Here is an 18,675-nt window from a genome sequence, read left to right as displayed (position 1 = left end):
TATCTAAATTATTTTTTCTACTTCTAAAAGAAATTAGTGCACGTTTGAAATTTGCATCGTTGACCTGAAATAAACAGACTGTCAGATATTTCTCCAGCAAAGATGCGTTTATTCAGGATTGGCAGAGAACTGCAATTCGGGGTCTGCAACCACGGGGGACGCCACATGCAAGTCCCACACTACCAGAGAGGGAGAACACTTTCACTGAGAGGAGAAGGAAGTTGGGAGGGCTCCAGTAAACAAAGGGTCCGTGGCTTTTCATTGGCTGAGTCCTTGCCAGGAAGGAAAAGGAGTCTTTTTTTCTTCCTGTTGGGCTCTGCTATCATTGCAGGGCATGAGAGCTCCCTCTTCTGGTCTCCCAACTCTATTTAATTGGGTTTCTGGTTATTAATTTTTTACAGTCTCAATAAAAATACCATAAAAGTTGCAGTTCTATAATCATACCTCCTGGATGCAGCAACTGTTTATAGTTTTGTGTATATGCATTAATTTTCTTTCTCTCTCTATAATATGTAATATACACAAATTATATATTTTTTAAAATAGGAAAGTGGTATACATACTGTTTTACATGTTGCTTTTTTCCACTTAATAAAATTTAAATATTTTTCTATGGCCATATCACAGATATTCCTATTGTCCTATTGTATGGATACTCCATACCTTATTTACCTTGTCCCCAACTGATGGGAAATTAAGATGTTTACAATATTTTGCTTAATGAATTAATACCCTTAGGCATTTTTTTTTTTGGTCGCACTGTGCAGCTTGCGGGATCTTAGCTCCCCGACCAGGGATCGAATCCATGCCCCCTGCAGTGGAAGCGCAGAGTCCTAACCACTGGACCACCAGGGAATTCCCTGCATTTATATTTTTAAGTATTTGTGGTTTTATGAGATAAACTCTAGAAATAAAATTGTTGGTTCAGGGTTTGATCACTTCAGTACTGCTAGTTTTTGCCCATTTGCCCTCCCAGTGTGATTTCAGTCCCCATCAACTGTGTGTGAGAGTGCCTGGTTCGCAGCACTGGAATGTTGATGAGGTGGAGGGGGAAAGGGCATCCTATTTTAATTGGTACTTCATTAATTATGCATGTGGGTGAATATCTTTCCATGCTTTTTGGCATTTGTATTTTGTCTTCTGCAAGTTCAACAAGGTGAAAGCATTCCAGAGATGCCCCCTCATCTTCAAATAAGTGAGGATCAGATATAAAAATAGCACAGAGGGCTTACAGATCTCCTCTACAGTGATGATGTCCAGGATGTAGCTAACAGCCAACATGGGGCTCTGGCTTCACTGCTGTTCAGTGTGTTGAAGAGAAATGTGTTGAAGTGGTTAGAAACTGCTATTGGATACTCTCAAAAGATACCAAGAAGCTCACAGTGCTCCCAGAAATGCTGTGCAGCAGTGGAAGTTTTGAGATTCTTCCTGTCCCAGTCCGAATAAACTTTCTTTTCCCAAGTTCCTGCTAGCCTAATATGTGAGTTGGAAAACTAGGGAAATAAGAAAATAAATATGTGATGTAGCAGGCTTTTCTGTTGTAATAAGATCTGTTTTTACCAGAGGGAAACAATGTTTGTTTTTTGAGGGGCGTGTGGAGTTATAGAGATATTCTTCTGTGTTCTCTATTACAGAAACACCTATGAGTATGAACTCACCTTGCGAACTGACCTCTACACGAATAAGCACACTCAGTGGTTTTATTTTCGAATTCAGAACACCAGAAAAGATGTCACCTATCGCTTCACCATCGTCAACCTCCTGAAACCCAAGAGCCTTTATACTATAGGGATGAAGCCACTCATGTATTCCCAATTGGATGCCAGCACCCACAGCATTGGCTGGAGGAGAGAAGGAAATGAAATCAGGTACTATAGGAGCAACACGGATGATGGGCAGCAGCCCTTTTACTGTCTCACATGGACCATTCAGTTTCCACATGACCAGGACACTTGCTTCTTTGCACACTTCTACCCATATACGTATACTGACTTGCAGTGCTTCCTCCTGTCAGTGGCAAACAGCCCCGTCCAATCTCAGTTCTGCAAACTCCGAACTTTATGTAGGAGCCTTGCAGGAAACATCGTCTACCTGCTCACCATCACCAACCCAGCCCGGACCCCTCAAGAGGCAGCTGCAAAGAAAGCTGTGGTCTTGACTGCCAGAGTGCACCCTGGGGAAAGTAATGGCTCTTGGATTATGAAAGGCTTTTTGGACTTCATCCTTAGCAACTCCCCAGATGCCCAGCTCCTCAGAGATATCTTTATCTTCAAAGTGGTTCCCATGTTAAATCCAGACGGAGTGATCGTGGGGAATTATCGTTGTTCATTGGCTGGAAGGGACTTGAACAGGCATTATAAAACTATTCTGAAGGAGTCTTTTCCTTGTATCTGGCACACCAGGAACATGATCAAGAGGTGAGGCTTTTATCTATTAGTCTTACTCTGAACGCTGTCAGCACTATCTGATGGCATGAGATCTCTTCTCATGGCACAGGAATCGGGTATAGCTTTGTGGACAGTCTTCAACGTTCTCTTTGCAGCCACTTGGGTTTGTTCATTTTCAAACTTTAAATCATGTCTTAGCTTTGGGTTGAAACTGAACATGCGAGATTTCAGCTAGAAGCATTTCACTTATAAGTGAAATGATTGAATGGAAAAGGTCAAAAGTCAAGGAGTTCATAGGTCTTCATGATGGGACTTGTGTAACAGTAATAATAATAGTAGTACCTAACAATTAGTGAGTGCTTATGTACGACAGGCAGTATTACACATGACCCGTTTAATCTTCACATTCACCCTGTGAGGTAGGCACAATCAATATCCCCATCTTGTATATGATGAGGAAATTAAGGCCCAGAAAGTTTAAGAAACTTGCCCAGTCATAGAGCTAGTTCTCTGGTTGCAGAGTCTGAATGCCTTATTACCATCTTATATTGCCTCTTATGAAGAATGAATAATAATGGGACTTCCCTGGTGGCTCAGTGGTTGGGAGTACGCCTGCCAATGCAGGGGACACGGGTTCGAGCCCTGGTCCGGGAAGATCCCACATGCCGTGGGGCACAACTACTGAGCCTGCGCTCTAGAGCCCGTGAGCCACAACTACTGAAGCCCATGTGCCTAGAGCCCGTGCTCCACAACAAGAGAAGCCACTGCAGTGAGAAGCCTGATCACCGCAACAAAGAGCAGCCCCCGCTCGCCACAACTAGAAAAGCCCGCGTGCAGCAACAAAGACCCAATGCAGCCAAAAATAAATAAATAAATTTATTTTTTTTTAAAAAAAAAAGAATAATAAATCAATCTGCATTTTCCAAGCATATATAAAAGCAGTTGAAGCCTATGATAGAATAGCACCCGCCTTAAGGGAGCTTCCATTTCGCTGGGCATGCAACTGCAGCAGATACGAATATGTGAACGCACGCACCTTCTCACCATATCTGTGTGAATGGCTGAGAGTTGTGTTGGGTTGGTAGGCAAAATGGCTAAGAGCATATATTGGAGTCAGGCAGGCCTGGGTTTGAGACCTGGTTTTACTACTGGCTGGTTCTGGGACCATGGAAGTGATTTAACCTCTCTGTGCTTCTGCTTTCTTATCTGTAGAATGGGGATAATAGTACCTGTGCTGGGTGGTGACTGTGAGGATTCAATGAGATAATCCATGTAATCTAATAGCACAGTACCCTGCACGCTGTAAATGTGGGGCATTATTGTTACCACCACCTTCATCATGGAGAAGATGTTTGGAGGTGTCCTGGTAATCAGGAAACAAAGAAGAGCTGAGTCTTAAAGGAACTAGCCCTGGAATGTCAGAAACCAAGGCTTTCTTTGGTTCTTTCCCCTCTCTACCTCTCTCTCTTTTCCACAGTTCTGCACCAGAGTGGGCTTTCCTTTGGTAGATTTTCTCCTCTTTCTTGTCAGCTTATGCAAGGCCTACCCATCTCCCCTTTCCACATCCCCTTTTCCATCAAGTTCCTCTGGCTGGCAGAGGCAAGGAGTGCTGGTGACATGTTTCCAGCAGGGGCTGAGGTTGGGCATAGGGTCCTTTGAAGGTCATTAGGGGCTGAAATTTTCTTAGGGGGGAAAGTATCAACAGACATCCTTAAGGAAGAGACTCCAAAGGATCCTTGATCATGCTCATGCCCTGTATATCCACTGAGTTCTTTGTTTGCCTCCCCCACCCCCAACAGACTTCTTGAAGAAAGGGAGGTTCTCTTGTATTGTGATTTCCACGGCCACAGCCGTAAGAGTAATATCTTCCTGTACGGCTGTAATAACAATGATCACAAGTTCTGGCTTCACGAGCGAGTCTTTCCTTTAATGTTAAGCAAAAATGCACCAGATAAGGTAAGCATGTAAGGTAATTTTCTGTCCATTGACTAAGGGGGAAGGATAACTCATTGCTTCCTATATGCAGTGTTTGATTTGCCACTTTTATCTCTCCATTATCTTGGGTAAATCCCAGCTACCTGGACTTCAAGAATTTAGAAACGTGTGGCTTTAAGAATTACTCTGTGTCCGATGAAAAGATATGTAAAATGTAGTATATCCACACAATGGAATGTTATTTGGCAGTAAGAAGAATTAAGTACTGGTATGCTAGGACACGGATGAACCTTGAAAACATTATGCTAAGTAAAAGAAGCTAGACACGAAAAGCCACATATATGATTCCATTCTATGAAATGTTCAGAAGAGGCAAATATATAGAGACAGAAAGTGGGTTAATGATTGCCTAGGGCTGATGTGGGGAGGATGGCATGGGGAGTGACTGCTAATGAGGGGTACTGGGTTTCTTTTCGGGGTGATGAAAATGTTCTAAACTTAGGTTGTGGTAATGGTCGCACAACTCTGAATATCTTTAAATCACTGAATTGTGTGCTTTAAATGTGTGGATTTTATGGTATGTGAATTATATCTCAATAAAGATGATTTTTTTAATTGCTCTAGGCACAGGTTCAAACTGTTAGTAGGTAGAATTCTCTATCATCTTTCATCCTGTGTTTGGCAGTGGAAGAAGGGACTGAAGGACAAATGCTAATATTGCTAATAGCAAAATGCTAATATTATATGAGCCTCCACAGAAACGTTTATGTAATACAAGATCACAAATAACTGCAAGATATTAAAGGGCTAATAAAAACAACTTAAAAGTCTTTAATAGTTGGCTGAGTAACAGCTCTGTGACAGTTGTATCTGCATTGATTTAGAAGCTGGTTTTCAACATCATAAATAAATTCACAAAATGTAACTGTCATTGGAAAGAAGAAAGAAGAAGGCTGGATTCAGAAAAGTATTTAAATGAGAGTGTAAATTTTCTCACATAAAGATACAGGACAAATGTTTTGTCTCTGCTACTCTTATCTGTAAAAACAGAGAAGAAAGAAAAAGGAAGCCTTTTTTCCTTCTGCCCTTTATCCCTCCCTCCCTTCTTTCCTTTCTTTTTCCTTTTCTTTTTTCAATCTTCCTGTTTTTTCCAGGAATCTCTTTTCTTCACATGAAATCCCATCGGGAACCTAGCATTTAAAACAATGAAAAGCAGCGCTGGGCTAGTGGAAGTGGGCGGAGGGAGGGCTCAGCACCCTGCCGTCCTGTGTCCTCCTCAGTTCTTGCAGCAGGAGCGCCCTGGGGCTCCTCGGTAGAACCTCTGGATTTCAGAGAGCACAATTCAGAAATCACTGGTAGTGAGACGCCTTCCAACTCTAAAGCATTTTCAGCAGGACAGGATAGGTTGGGATAGTTGCAAAGTATATGTTTACAGACTCCAAGTGAGGAAAGAGAATTGGGGCGGTCATGAAAGACAGTGGAGGATATTGAACTCCAAGCCAGAAACGTTAGTGATGAGCAGCAGAAGAGCTCTAGGCAGAGGCTGTAGGGGCGGGGCACACACAGCTCATAGAAAGAGGGCAAATGCAGCTAGACCCAAGGGTTCAAGTTGGGGAGGGGTAGAAAATAAACCTTAGAAAGGCTGGCTAGTGCCTTGAATGCTAAAGTAAGCCAGCGTTCCCAAACAGGCCCTCAAGGAACCCTAGTCCTGCAAAATGTCCCTGGGGAAGGTGGCGAAGGAAAGGAAGGGTTCATGAGCAATGAAAATCAGAATATACTCTCTCCCCTTTGGAGGGTCAGCGTTCACAACAACATATTAAATGCTCTGAGAAGTCCCGCAGAGGAGGCCTGTTTGGTCTTGTTAAACCTTCTTCCCCCTGACCAACAGAACTCATTTTTTTCCTCTGTTACATCTAGTAACATCTCTTAGAATTAGTACGTTATGGAACATACGTTAGGAAGTAACATATAGAACCCAAGGGAACCATTTTTTTAATTCATATTAGTGAATTTTAGACATCTTAACGTTTGCCAATTTATAATTAACAGAGGGCTTGGATTTCTCTTTAGTTCTCTTTCCATAGTTGTAATTTTAAAGTCCAAAAGTGCAAAGAAGGAACAGGACGAGTCGTGATGTGGCGGATGGGAATCCTAAACAGCTATACCATGGAGTCTACCTTTGGTGGGTCCACACTGGGTAAGCTCTCTTTTGTATATCATAAGCCAGCATGGCAAGGGGACGCCAAGCAAAGCACTGGGGAGATGAAATCTCCTTGAATGTTGGGGAAATAATTGACGTAGAAGATTTTCTTGTCTGTGCCTTAATGTTAAATTTGAGAACCCAAAATATGAGTGTGAAACATAATACCTGATGGGGCAGTATGGCATAGTCGTTGCTCAGGCCCTGGAAATCAGACAGCTCTGGGTTTGAATTTCCGTTTACTGGCAATAATAATAGTACCTGCATTACAGGCACTACTTAATGAGGCAGTGCATGTAAAGCACTTGACATAGTGCCTACCACAGAGTAAAGCCTCAGTAACTGTAGCCATCATGATTGTAAACTTATTCATTGTCAGAGGTTCTCCTGAATCAAACTAAAACTAGAAGGAGAGAGACCCTGTCCAGAAGCGTAATATTCTAGAATCATAGGTGGTGTTTCTAACGAGATATTCATAAATTAGATTTGCATTTGCTCATTAAGATTTAATAAGAAGTGTTATGGATTTTTCCCGCAGGCAATAGAAGAGACACTCACTTTACCCCTGAGGATCTAACATCCCTGGGTTATCATGTCTGTGACACCCTTCTGGATTTCTGTGATCCTGACAGAACCAAGGTAAAAATGGGGTTTCAGGAAATATGGTGACGTTACTGTGATCGTTTTCACATGGGTCCGAAGTCAGCCCGGTGGGATTACAGGCAATCTTTATTTTCCTCTTAATATTTTTCTGAAGTTTTTCTAATCAAAGAAAATAAGAAAGCCCCCAGCCTGCAGTCTCAGCAAACAATAAGACCTCATACTTCCCCAAGAACAGAGGCCATGGTGCCAGCTTCCCTTCAGCACCCCTCTCCCTCACTTCTAGGCTTAGCTGTGGCAGCACCAATTCTTACTTCCCTTCCTCCTATTTCAGAAAATCAGGTGTCCTTTCTCTTCTCCAGAACTATCCCTGTCCTTCAAGCACTTGCCAGCCTCCCCTGTGGCCTCCCTGAGGTCTTGCCTCAGTTACCTCCTCTCTTTTCTGTGCCCTCAGTTTTTTCCTTTTCTTCTTCCCCTCGACTGCAGATGTTCTCAAGCTGCCCCCATCCTAAATACAAACAAAGGCTTCCTTTAGCCTTGTTGCTCCAGGAGATTATTTCTATTTCGCATCACCACTCGCCTTCTTAAAAGGGAGCCTGTACTCATGGGCTCTAACTCGTCTCTCATACCGCCTCTGAAATGTCGGCCCTGGGAACACATGACATGCACCACTCTGGATGCAACTGTTCAATTAAAAAATACTTAAAAGACACTTTGACCTCAACATAGGGCCTGTTAAATCAGATTTGCCGTAGGCCAAATTCTGAACAACCCCATTCTAACTTTCCCTACTCAATAAAATAAAATAAATCTGACCTTTGCATTGTTCAAGAAGTGTATTATTGGCTTTAGCCAGGGAAAAGTGACTAAAGCAGTGTTCACTGATATTCTGCCCTAAAAATGCTTCTGTCTGTTCTTACAGCTCATGTAACTTATTGTTAACACGTCCTTAGTAGCAGAGGTTACAGCTTACTCATCTTTATGTCCCCAGCAATAAATAAAGTGCCTTTCAGCGTATACTTAGTAAATATCTGATGAATAACTAAATGAATAATCAAAAATAGTTCTTTTTTTCACTTCCATAGTTCATGCAGTGTCTAGCAGAGCTTAAAGAGCTCTTACAACAGGAGATCCATAAAAAATTCAAAGAACTTGGACAAGATATGGATTTAGCAGGAAGCTGGAGTGACATCTCTTTGACTGACATTGAATCCAGGTAACAAACTTCATTTCAAAGAAAAAACATAGGGGTTCTATATATTTTTTTTTAATTGTCTTGCCTGCTCTGTTGTTTTGTCGGTTTTGAACCTCAGGTGCAAAATATTGAATAAATCACGGCACCCTTGAATGCACTTCATTCCTTCAACAACTCTGTATTGAGTGCCTGATCTTTGACAGCCTCTCTTCTAGGCTCTAGAAAGCGTTAGGGAGATGGGCAGGCAGTTTGTGTAGGGCCTCATAGGCAATTGTGAAGCCTTTGTCTTTTACTTCAAGGGAGATGGAAAGCCTTCGGAAGGTTTTAGGTACACAAGTATCGTGACCTGACTTAGGTTTTACTGGGGCTGCTATGTGGAAAAGAGATTGTAAAGAGGAAAGGTCTAAGCAGGACACTCATTGGGAGGCTCTTGCAATAATACAGAAGAAGGGTGATGGTGCTTAGGGGTGTAGCAGTGTTTGGGGCTGTGGGAATTGGTTGGATTCTAGATATATTTTGAAGTTTCACACATTAAGATTTGCTTATGGATTGGATATCGGGCATGAGAGAAAGAGAGAATGACTCTATAATTGGTTGGATGGAGTTGCCTTTAACTGAGCTGGGGAAGATGAAGTGGGAGGAGAAGGTTAGGGGGGTGATGAAGATCAGGAATCTGGTGTTGGGTATGTTGAGTTTGAGGTGTCTAGTAGATGTCTAAATGGAGATATGGAATAAGCAGTTGGATATATGAGTCTGGAGTTCAGTGTAGAGAGGTCTGATGGAGAGAGTCATCATGGATAGATGATATTTAAACCTTAAGTGTGGCAGATATCCCAAGGGAGTAAGTGCAGGTAGAGTAGAGAAGAGGGCTGAGTCTGAGCTGGGTACCATAGCTGTAAGAGGTTAAAGAGACCGTGAAGAGCCAGCGAATAAGACTAGGAAGGGACCAGCACGGCCAAAAGAAAACCAGGAGAGTGATTCTTTTAAAGTAAATCAGATCGTGTCGTTCCTCTGTTTAAAAACACCTCAGTGGCTCCACCACTTCACTCAGATACAAAGTCAAGGACCCTACAGTGGCCTACAAGGCTATAGGATCTAGCCATCTGCTACCTCTGTGACCTCCACCCTCACCTCTCACACACTGCTACAGCTACACTGGCCTCCCCGCTCTACCTCAGGGCCCTTGCACTGGCAGTTCCAACTGCTCTCCCCCAGATATTCACAATGCTAATTCCTTCACCCCCTTCAAGTCTTTGCTTAAGCGCCAGCTTTTACAGTGTGGCCTCTACCCTCATTACTCTAATATTGCAGCTTGCTCCCCTGCCTTCACCCTCCTGCCGTTCCTCAACCCCTTTACATGCTCTGCTTTTTTCCATAGCATTTTACCACCTTCTGTATCATTTGTCATTCTATATCACTTATGTCTTTGTTGTGTCTGTTATTTATTGCCCGTCTCCCCCTACTAGGGTGTACGTTCCACAAGGTCAGAGATCTTTGTTTTGTTCATCTCTGTATCTCATTTACTTAGAACAGTACCTGGCACATAGGGAGAGCTCAATAAATATTTGTTGAGTTCATTCAGTATGTAGGATCTCGGGCCCACTCTAATAGTCTCCACAGCTATTTTAAGAAGCCCCCAGGTAGGGGGTGGTTATTTCACAGGTATACCAGAACACCTGCTACTCAAGCTTACCGCCCCAGCTGTCCCCAGTCAGAAGGTTCTGGTCAGGGCATGGCGGCCTTCTGCTAGAGACTGCACTGTAGTCTGTGGTAGAAAGTGGGAAGGGGATGGCTCGCCCACCCACTCTATGTAGCACGTTGATCCTGGGTCCTAAAGTAGTTCTGCTGGCTGAGTCTCCCAAATGTCTCTTTAGGAACCTTAAACCAGACCAGCAGCCCAGGTAGGGTGTCCCATTCACCACGTCGCCTCTTCCACTCTCCCAGAATCCTTTGCCTAACTCTCCAGGACCACTGCATCAAACCCTCTTCACTTTCAGCCTCAAAAACAAAATGCCTCCCGCATATCAAGTCATACATATAGGGCCCAGGGGGACCAACTCAGAAGCATCCTGACTGCATTCTGACAGGCTCAGCAGGGATACTCTGAGGCATTTAGTTAAGAGTTACTGAAACCAATCTGCCAACCTCTGCACCAGCCTCCATGGGGCTCCTCCTATCCATTCACACGGTTACACAGAAAAGCAGACTTGTGTGCAAGCCCAGTTTGAGTTTGCTTGGTCTGCGTGCACATACATGATTTTCGACATCATCTGGGGTATACTGCATCTAATGTTTTTTATCCCATTTGTTAAAGTTTTCTATTACCTCCGAAAGGGACTTCAGAGGCTATTATCTAGTGGCCTCAAAGGCTACTCCTCAGACTGGAAAAGCCTTGTGAGAACAGGGAGTTGGGAATTAGATCAGAGAAGAGAGGGCTTTCTTCCTGCTGCCTTGCTGTGGGGCTCCTCATTGTGCACTGATGGGAGGGCGGGGGGGCCTGAGCAGAATGAAAGTGCTGAGCAAGAGTGGTTTGAAGTGCGGTCTTTTCCCAGGAGATTTGAGTTTTGTGCCTAAGACGTTTTTTTATATATGGAGGACGTGTCATAGAGCACAGCTTTCAGTTCTAGCCAACCACACCCCAGGAAAGGGGAAAATATAATGTGACACAGAAGCAAAGGACATGATGAAGGAAGAAAGGATGGATTATCTGTGTCTTCATTCCTCCTAGCCTTTGAAGAAAAGGGGAGGGGACAGTTTGTGGGGAGGACTTGAGATCAATCTAGATGTGCTCCAAAACTTTTGAAGGGGGAATTGGGGTGATAAAAGTAATACTCCTAATCTCTGACCTACAGATTCTTTGTTATTAAATATATCTATTTGCATATTCAACACATGTTTGAAGAGTACCCAGTCAGATCCTTGCTCTCTGAACTGGTAGTGCCTAGACAGGTATGAACGAGACAAAGCCCCTGCTTGCAGACAAATCCCAGTCCCCTGCCGTTCTCCAGGGCCGCTCATTAAGAATCCTACAGTCTCTCACAATCACTGCCAAGGGCAGCTTTGCCCATCCGGCCAGTGTTTATTTTGCCACTTGGTTCATCTCTGTTTCCTGTGCACTGCCTGGCATGCAGTAGGTGTTCAGAATGAATGAATGGATATGCTTATCAAGAATTCTTAGTAATTGAAACACAGACAATGGGGGCAAATAGCAGACTAGGTGTCCTAATCCCATGCTGCTGGTCTGCTAGGCGTTTTACATCCTAGACATTAATAACAGGTATTTCCCTTTTTCCTTTCCTTTTGGCAACAGCACCAGTGGTTCTGACAGCTCCTTCTCAGATGGTCTCCCTGTTCACCTACTGAACACAACAGATGAGGTAAGATTATAGAGACTCTTGCACCCAGAAAGTAGCAGCCTAAAGAAAGCATGACACTACTGGATAATTTGGAAGAATTTTCAACTATCCCAAGATCTGCAGAAAATACAGCAGTAACATCCTAACTGGTTACCCTGCCCTGGAGTCTTTCATTTTGTCCTCTATGACTTTCTTTTTTAAATCTAGGGGGGAAACATGCGAGAACTCCATATTTATTCCAAAATTAATTAAAAGTGGGGAAAAAAAGTTTAACTAAAAGTGAAACCCATGTTAAGAGATAGAGGTTGTTAGAAATGACCCAGGATTTCCCTGGTGGCGCCATGGTTAAGAATCTACCTGCCAATGCAGGGGACACGGGTTCGATCCCTGGTCTGGGAAGATCCCATATGCTGGGGAGCAGCTAAGCCCCTGCGCCACAACTACTGAGCCCGTGTGCCACAACTACTGAAGCCCGCTGCCTAGAGCCCGTGCTGTACAACAAGAGAAGCCACCGTAATGAGAAGCCCGCGCACCGCAATGAAGGGTAGCCCCTGCTCGCCACAACTAGAGAAAGCCTGCGCACACGCAGCAACAAAGACCCAACGCAACCAAAAATAAATAAATAAAATATAAACAAAATTTTAAAAAAATGACCCATACTTTTTTTAAAAAATAAATTTATTTATTTATTTTTGGCTTCACAAGGGCTTTTCTCTAGTTGCGGCGAGCAGGGGCTCCTCTTCGTTGCAGTGTGCGGGCTTCTTATTACGGTGGCTTCTCATTGTACAGCACGGGCTCTAGGCACGCGGGCTTCAGTAGTTGTGGCACGCAGGCTCAGTAGTTGTGGCTCACGGACTCTAGAGCACAGTAGTCGTGGCACACGGGCTGAGTTGTTCCACGGCATGTAGGATCTTCCCAGACCAGGGCTCAAACCTGTGTCCCCTGCACTGGGAGGCAAATTGCTAACCACTGCGCCACCAGGGGAGTCCCACAAATGAGCCATACTTTTTAAAAAATTTGTTTGTTTACATGGTCTTAGGTAGTTTTTTTATATTTCCATATATTAAGTAATTTTTCTTCTGCCCCATCAATGAACAGACTTGTTCTTCACATAGATGGTATAAGAGCTTTAGAAACAGCAAAATGTTTGTTGTGGTTCACTGTGCACCTGATTTCCTAGTTGCATTAAGAAGTGTCTTCATCATAGGGTGAGTTTAAGGCTGTGTCAGAAGGAACCAGCCATATCAGACTGGACCCTACGGTTTCTTCAGCTGGATTTACAACAGCATCAGTATAAGCTTCACCACACCATAGGTACCTGGAAAATTAGTCCTGAGCTTCATTTGCTTAATTATTAAAGCCACCCTATGGTAACAACCAAACTGTATCTATTAAGCACACATCTAATAATCAGTATTATCTGTACCTGCCAATATTGCCATAAGTAATGTGCTTTCAAATTTTATATCACAGATATGTGTTTATTGGTATAGGTGCCCCTTTGGCAGTATATCTATAATAGGGGGATTTGGATGGTGTTAAGTGGGGAGGGGTCTCTGGTAATGAGGTAACTGAACTGTTTTTTGATTCTCCAAACCAACAGCAGTTCAAAACTGTGAGGGCACACATACTGGGTTAGCCATTGTGTCTTGAGTGTTGTGTGAAAAGAGTGCTACATGTGGGTAGGCGTACCGCTGGAATCATCAACGGCTAATTTCTCTGTACTTTCTGGAATAGTTGAATCAGAAGAAGAAGATGTATAAGAAGAAAAAAAGGAAGCCACTTCAGTCTAGGAAACAGCGAAATAAACAGTATCAGAAAAGTAATTTGATGCAGGAGTCAAAGTTAACAGAAGATGCCCCAGTAAGAAAGCTCTGTTGCCTACTTCTACTGTCCAGTTAGAGTTTTCTACAGAGGGAGCAGGACAAAGAGTTAAGGCTTACTCTAAGCCAGAAAGGGAATGGGAAATAGGGCAGGGGGAAGTTTTCTATTTGGATTTCAGAACTCTCCCATGGGTCCTCTGGATATCCCTAAGCAGACTTCAGCTTAGCGCACTAATCCTCCACTACACTCTAGCATAGCAAGTCTGGGTTTCCACCAAGTCTGGATTTCCAGAGGAAGGAGATGGTAATGGAAAAGTGGTGGCTAGAACTAGACCAGAGATTCCGGGTGGCTGAGAATTCAGGCCTGGTCCAGGCTAAGGACACTTGGATACCTCCTTCCTGCCTGCCACGCCCACACCATACCCCCTGCTTTCTAAAGATGAAAATGCTTTCAGAGGTGGGAGTTTTACTCTTGGGTGAATTGGGTCAATTATGAGTTGATTAATTGTAATAGAGCAACTGAAAAATATTCTCTTTGCAATCCTTCTAGGAAGGGGCAGGGTTTGCTTCCACTCTGCAAAAGCAGCCTGCTTTTTTCAAAAATTCAGAGAATACCAGTTCTTCAATGATGAAAAATGAAAAACCAAGGTTGAATGAGGTAGTATTTTTGCTTGACTTTTTTTTTTTTTCACTCACTCATGGAAAATTTATTAAAAACCTTTTTTTTGGTAATATGGTTAAAGTGTACAACATGATGATTTTTTTTTTTTTTTTTGCGGTACACGGGCCTCTCACTGTTGTGGCCTCTCCCACTGCGGAGCACAGGCTCTGGACACACAGGCTCAGCGGCCATGGCTCACGGGCCCAGCCGCTCCGCGGCATGTGGGATCTTCCCGGACCGGGGCACGAACCCGTGTCCCCTGCATCGGCAGGCGGACTCTCAACCACTGCGCCACCAGGGAAGCCCTACAACATGATGATTTGATATATATATATATATATATATATATATATATATATATATATATACACATTGAGAAAGGATTGTCACTGTTTAGTTAATTAACACATCCTTCACCTCAAAGAAATATTCACTTTTTTTTTTTTTTTTTTTTGCTGAGAACTCTTAAGTCCTACTCTGTTAGCAAATTTAAATTATACAACACAGTACTGTCAGCTATAGGCACCATTCTATACATGGTAATCTTCACACCTCATTCATTTTATAACTGAAAGTTTGTATCCTTTTACCACCCTCTCCCTATTTTCCCCAATCCCAAGCACCTGGCAACCACCATTCTACTCTCTGTTTCTATGAGTTTGAATTTTTTTTTTAGATTCCACATATAAGTGATACCGTGCAGCATTTGTCTTTGTCTGGCTCATTTCACTTAGCATAATGCCCTCCACCCATGTGCATATGTTTTGTTGCAAATGGCAGGATTTCCTTCCTTTTTAAGGCTGGATTATATTGTTTGCAAGTATTTTCTCCCATTCGATAGGTTATCTTTTCATTTTATTGATTGTTTCCTTTGTTGTGCAGAAGCTTTTCAGTTTTAGTCTCACTTGTAAAAAATTTTGCTTTTATTGTCTTTGCTTTTGATGTCAAATCCAAAAAATCATTGCCAATGTCAAGGACTTTACCCCCTATGTTTTCTTCTAAAAGTTGTACAGTTTGGGATCTTGAATTTAAATTTTTAATCCATTTTGTGTTGACTTTTGTGTATGGTATAAGACGGGGTACAGTTGAATTCTTTTGCACATGTGGATATCTAGTTTTCCTAGCACCATTTATTAAGGATACAGTCTTTTCCCCCACTGGTTATTTTTGGCTCCTGTGTTGAAAATTAATTGACTATATATGCATGAGTTTATTTCTGGGCTCTCTATTCTGTTCCATTCTTGACTTTTTGTCACACAGATTCTCTGATTTTTCCAATTAGTACGTCTCTCTCAGAGGGTGAAGAGTGCAATAGCCCTGTGTCACTCTTACTGTCAGTACCACTGGGAGCAGAGGAACATTAAAATTGGTGGGGACACTGACACTGCTTTGGATTAGACACCACTGAAGTCTGATATCACATATTGGTGAATTGTGATTTTATACCCAAAACATAAGAGCTGGCTGCTTTAACCATCCATCCATCCATTCAGCAAATTGTATTGTGTAACTACTATGCGCCAGGCTGTCTGTTGGATGCTGGGAGTGCAACATTGAACAAAACACTATCCCTGCCTCAGGGACCTTAGGGTCTGCTGGGTATTTTAACAAGTAAGCAGGAAGCTACATACAGAGTAGGATGCAGTAGGAAACAGAGGAGACAAATTCACCTAACTTTTAGTACTCTGGAGTGTGGCTATAAAATCCTTGATTCTTTTATGTATAAAAATAGGTTTGGGGCTTCCCTGGTGGCGCAGTGGTTGAGAGTCCGCCTGCCGATGCGGGGGACACGGGTTCGTGACCCGGTCCGGGAAGATCCCACATGCCGCGGAGCGGCTGGGCCCGTGAGCCATGGCCGCTGAGCCTGCGCGTCCGGAGCCTGTGCTCCGCAAAGGGAGAGGCCACAACAGTGAGAGGCCCACATACCACCAAAAAAAAAAAAAAATAGGTTTGGGTACAATAGTAGCCAAATAGGGTGCATGAGGCCCTCCTCGTGTGGAATGCTGCCCTGTGGTTAGGGATGATAGAATAAGGTCCCACAGCATTACACGGAGGAGCCCGCCCAAAGCACAGCCATCTCTGTTCAGCATTGAGGGCCATTCAGTGTCTAGTGTAATAATGGCAAGAGCACAAGCTATGGGGTCTGTCTTGAGTTCAAATTCCATCCCCACTATGTAGTTTTCCGTGAGTTACTTAACCACCCAGGGGCTCAGTTGCTGCATCTAAAATGTTGGGGTAATAATATCTACACACAAGGTTGTTGAGAATATTCAATGCGAAACCGTGTGTGAAATGCCTGGCATATGGTAGGCATTCAATAAGTATTAGTTTCCTTCTTTTCTTCAAACTACTATTTGTTTGTGTTCTGCCTCTCTTTCCATGTTAGAGTATCATAATGAACCAACATGCATGTATAAAAATTACTCTGTGTGTTTTATATAATCACACTTGTCCAAGTGGAAAATTTAGTGAAAATGTGTTCATTTATTTTAGTTAAATGGAAGAGACAAAGGCACCTCCCTGGGCCCATCAAAAATGACCACCTTGATTTTGACTAAGAATAAAGAGAGAATGCAGGTATTTCACCTGATATATGTATATATATATGCCAGCAATTAATTTATTTTTCAAATGTGTTATGTGATTTGGAGGGGTGGTGGTCTGCAATCCACACAGTATCACCTCCTTGGATTTGTTCTGCTGAGGTGAACATCTAACGTAGTTAGATGTAGCCTCAGGCTACAAAACACCTGACCAGCCAGGGGCATTGCCCACAAAGTACTGCAGGATGGAGGAAGCCCACCCAGGGCTGAAAGCTTGCCACGGAGAATTTAGTTTCATTTCAATGAACATTTGTTAGGTAGCTATTATTTTGTAAATCCATGGCAACATTTCAGGTAAAAAGTGATGGTGAACGCAGTGGTTCTGAACCCTAGGAGGTGTTAACAAACCGGGGTGTCACCATCAGTTGTGAGGGGTGTTTCACATCCACTGTTACAGTGATCATTCGGTACCGAGGTTTGTGAACGATTTGCTTTTTTAAAATAATAAGTTAGAATGAATTCCTATTTATCCCTATAATAACATCTCTCTTGCTCCTTTGAACTTGCATATTCTTTCCTGAGAGGGAGGAAAAAGAAGTAAAGAAACAGCTGGTGAGCTGCGGTTTCAAATAGCCCTGATTGTGTCTGTGGCAAAGTGCTGTTCACCTGTGTCCGGGTGGGGCAAAGATTGAGGACCACTGGATTACTGTAGGTGCGCTAGGTATAGAACGGATGATTCTCTCAAGGTGAAGTCCCTGCCGTCTTCCCAAGTCTGCTGCTTGGCAGTTCTCAGGATGATGCTCTCATTTACCCGTCAGTATTTTATGGAGGATCTACTATGTGTGGGGCCCTTTGAAGACTGTATGACATGAGCCCTCCCTTAAGGCCGTGATCCTCTAGGAGGGGTACCAAGGTAGATAGTCCAACCACCATGATATAACAGAAACAGAGCAGTGACAAGGGAGATGTAGATAAAGTCAAATCAAAGAGGATTCTGTCCTGACACGCTGATAAGTGATGACTGTCCTCTTTCCTCATACAGCATCCACTGCAGGATGTCTGTGGGTGGCTAAAACCATATCCTACCACTGAAACATGCAAGCTAGGCTGTAACATGTAACCAGGGATTCAGTTAAACACAATGTAGTAGACGAATGCCATCCAAACCTTTACTTTTACTTCATTTTCTTTAAATTTCTAATTTAATGTTTCTGTAACAGATGTAGGCATTTAAATTCTGTGGCAGGTCAGATAAGCAGAGTCTAAAAAAGGAGACAGTCTCCCAGCCTGTAAATTAAGCTCTTCTCTTCCTTTGCGTAATGTTTCTAGACAGCTTATAAAATGCAGTCCCTAAACTTCTCAGGGCAATTAAAATATTGCCCATGGACCTTCCTTTGGCTATCAGAGGGACTAGGACAAGTGCTTGATTGATGCCTGCCCTGTACCAACGCCAGCTACTTTGGTATTTGAGGGGAAATGCAAATACTTCTCACTGACTCCTGCAAAACCAGCACCAACCCTAACTATAACTTCAGGAATTGCAGCATCAAGTGGTTCACCTTTTATGTCTTGTTTGCACAGAGAGAGAAGCCAGGATTTACAGTATCATGCTCTCCAAAGAGAAACACAAACCCCAGCCAAGAGCGAGCTCCAGATACGAAGCCAAACTGGTCCAGGAACAGATATCCTGCCACAAAGGGAGGCCGTACGACCGCGGTGGTATACCCATCCTTGCACATATACACCTACCCATAGGGTGCCTGGGCCATGCCACACAGGCGCTTCCTTGCTGTGTTTTGGGTTAGACACATCTTGTAACGAAGGGATTTGTATGCTAGGGAATTACGTTCATTTGTGGTATTCTGTGTTGTGTGTTCACCATGCGCTGTCCTCACCCCAGGTGCTTACACTGTGTCCGTGCGCTCCAGATGCATACCTCACGAACGAAATTATTTTTTCATAAAATGAAATTTTA

The 18,675-nt window shown here is 43.2% G+C and overlaps 1 protein-coding gene across 1 annotated transcript in view; it reads left to right on the top strand.

Annotated features, from left to right (window-relative positions):
* The window catches only part of AGBL2 (AGBL carboxypeptidase 2), a 40,642-nt gene extending 22,187 nt beyond the window's left edge, over positions 1–18,455 (top strand). Inside the window, 10 exon segments of the mRNA XM_065882103.1 lie at positions 1,635–2,417; positions 4,187–4,343; positions 6,393–6,519; positions 7,061–7,161; positions 8,208–8,338; positions 11,628–11,694; positions 13,411–13,536; positions 14,047–14,157; positions 16,651–16,734; positions 18,282–18,455. Of these exon segments, the coding sequence (XP_065738175.1) occupies positions 1,635–2,417; positions 4,187–4,343; positions 6,393–6,519; positions 7,061–7,161; positions 8,208–8,338; positions 11,628–11,694; positions 13,411–13,536; positions 14,047–14,157; positions 16,651–16,734; positions 18,282–18,455 (1,861 nt within the window).
* The last annotated feature ends 220 nt before the right edge of the window (positions 18,456–18,675 follow it).

The sequence above is a fragment of the Phocoena phocoena genome, chromosome 8, assembly GCF_963924675.1.
Source record: "Phocoena phocoena chromosome 8, mPhoPho1.1, whole genome shotgun sequence".
Classification (NCBI taxonomy): domain Eukaryota; kingdom Metazoa; phylum Chordata; class Mammalia; order Artiodactyla; family Phocoenidae; genus Phocoena; species Phocoena phocoena.
Note: the sequence above shows the minus strand (reverse complement) of the source record. Positions and strands in the feature narration are given on the sequence as shown.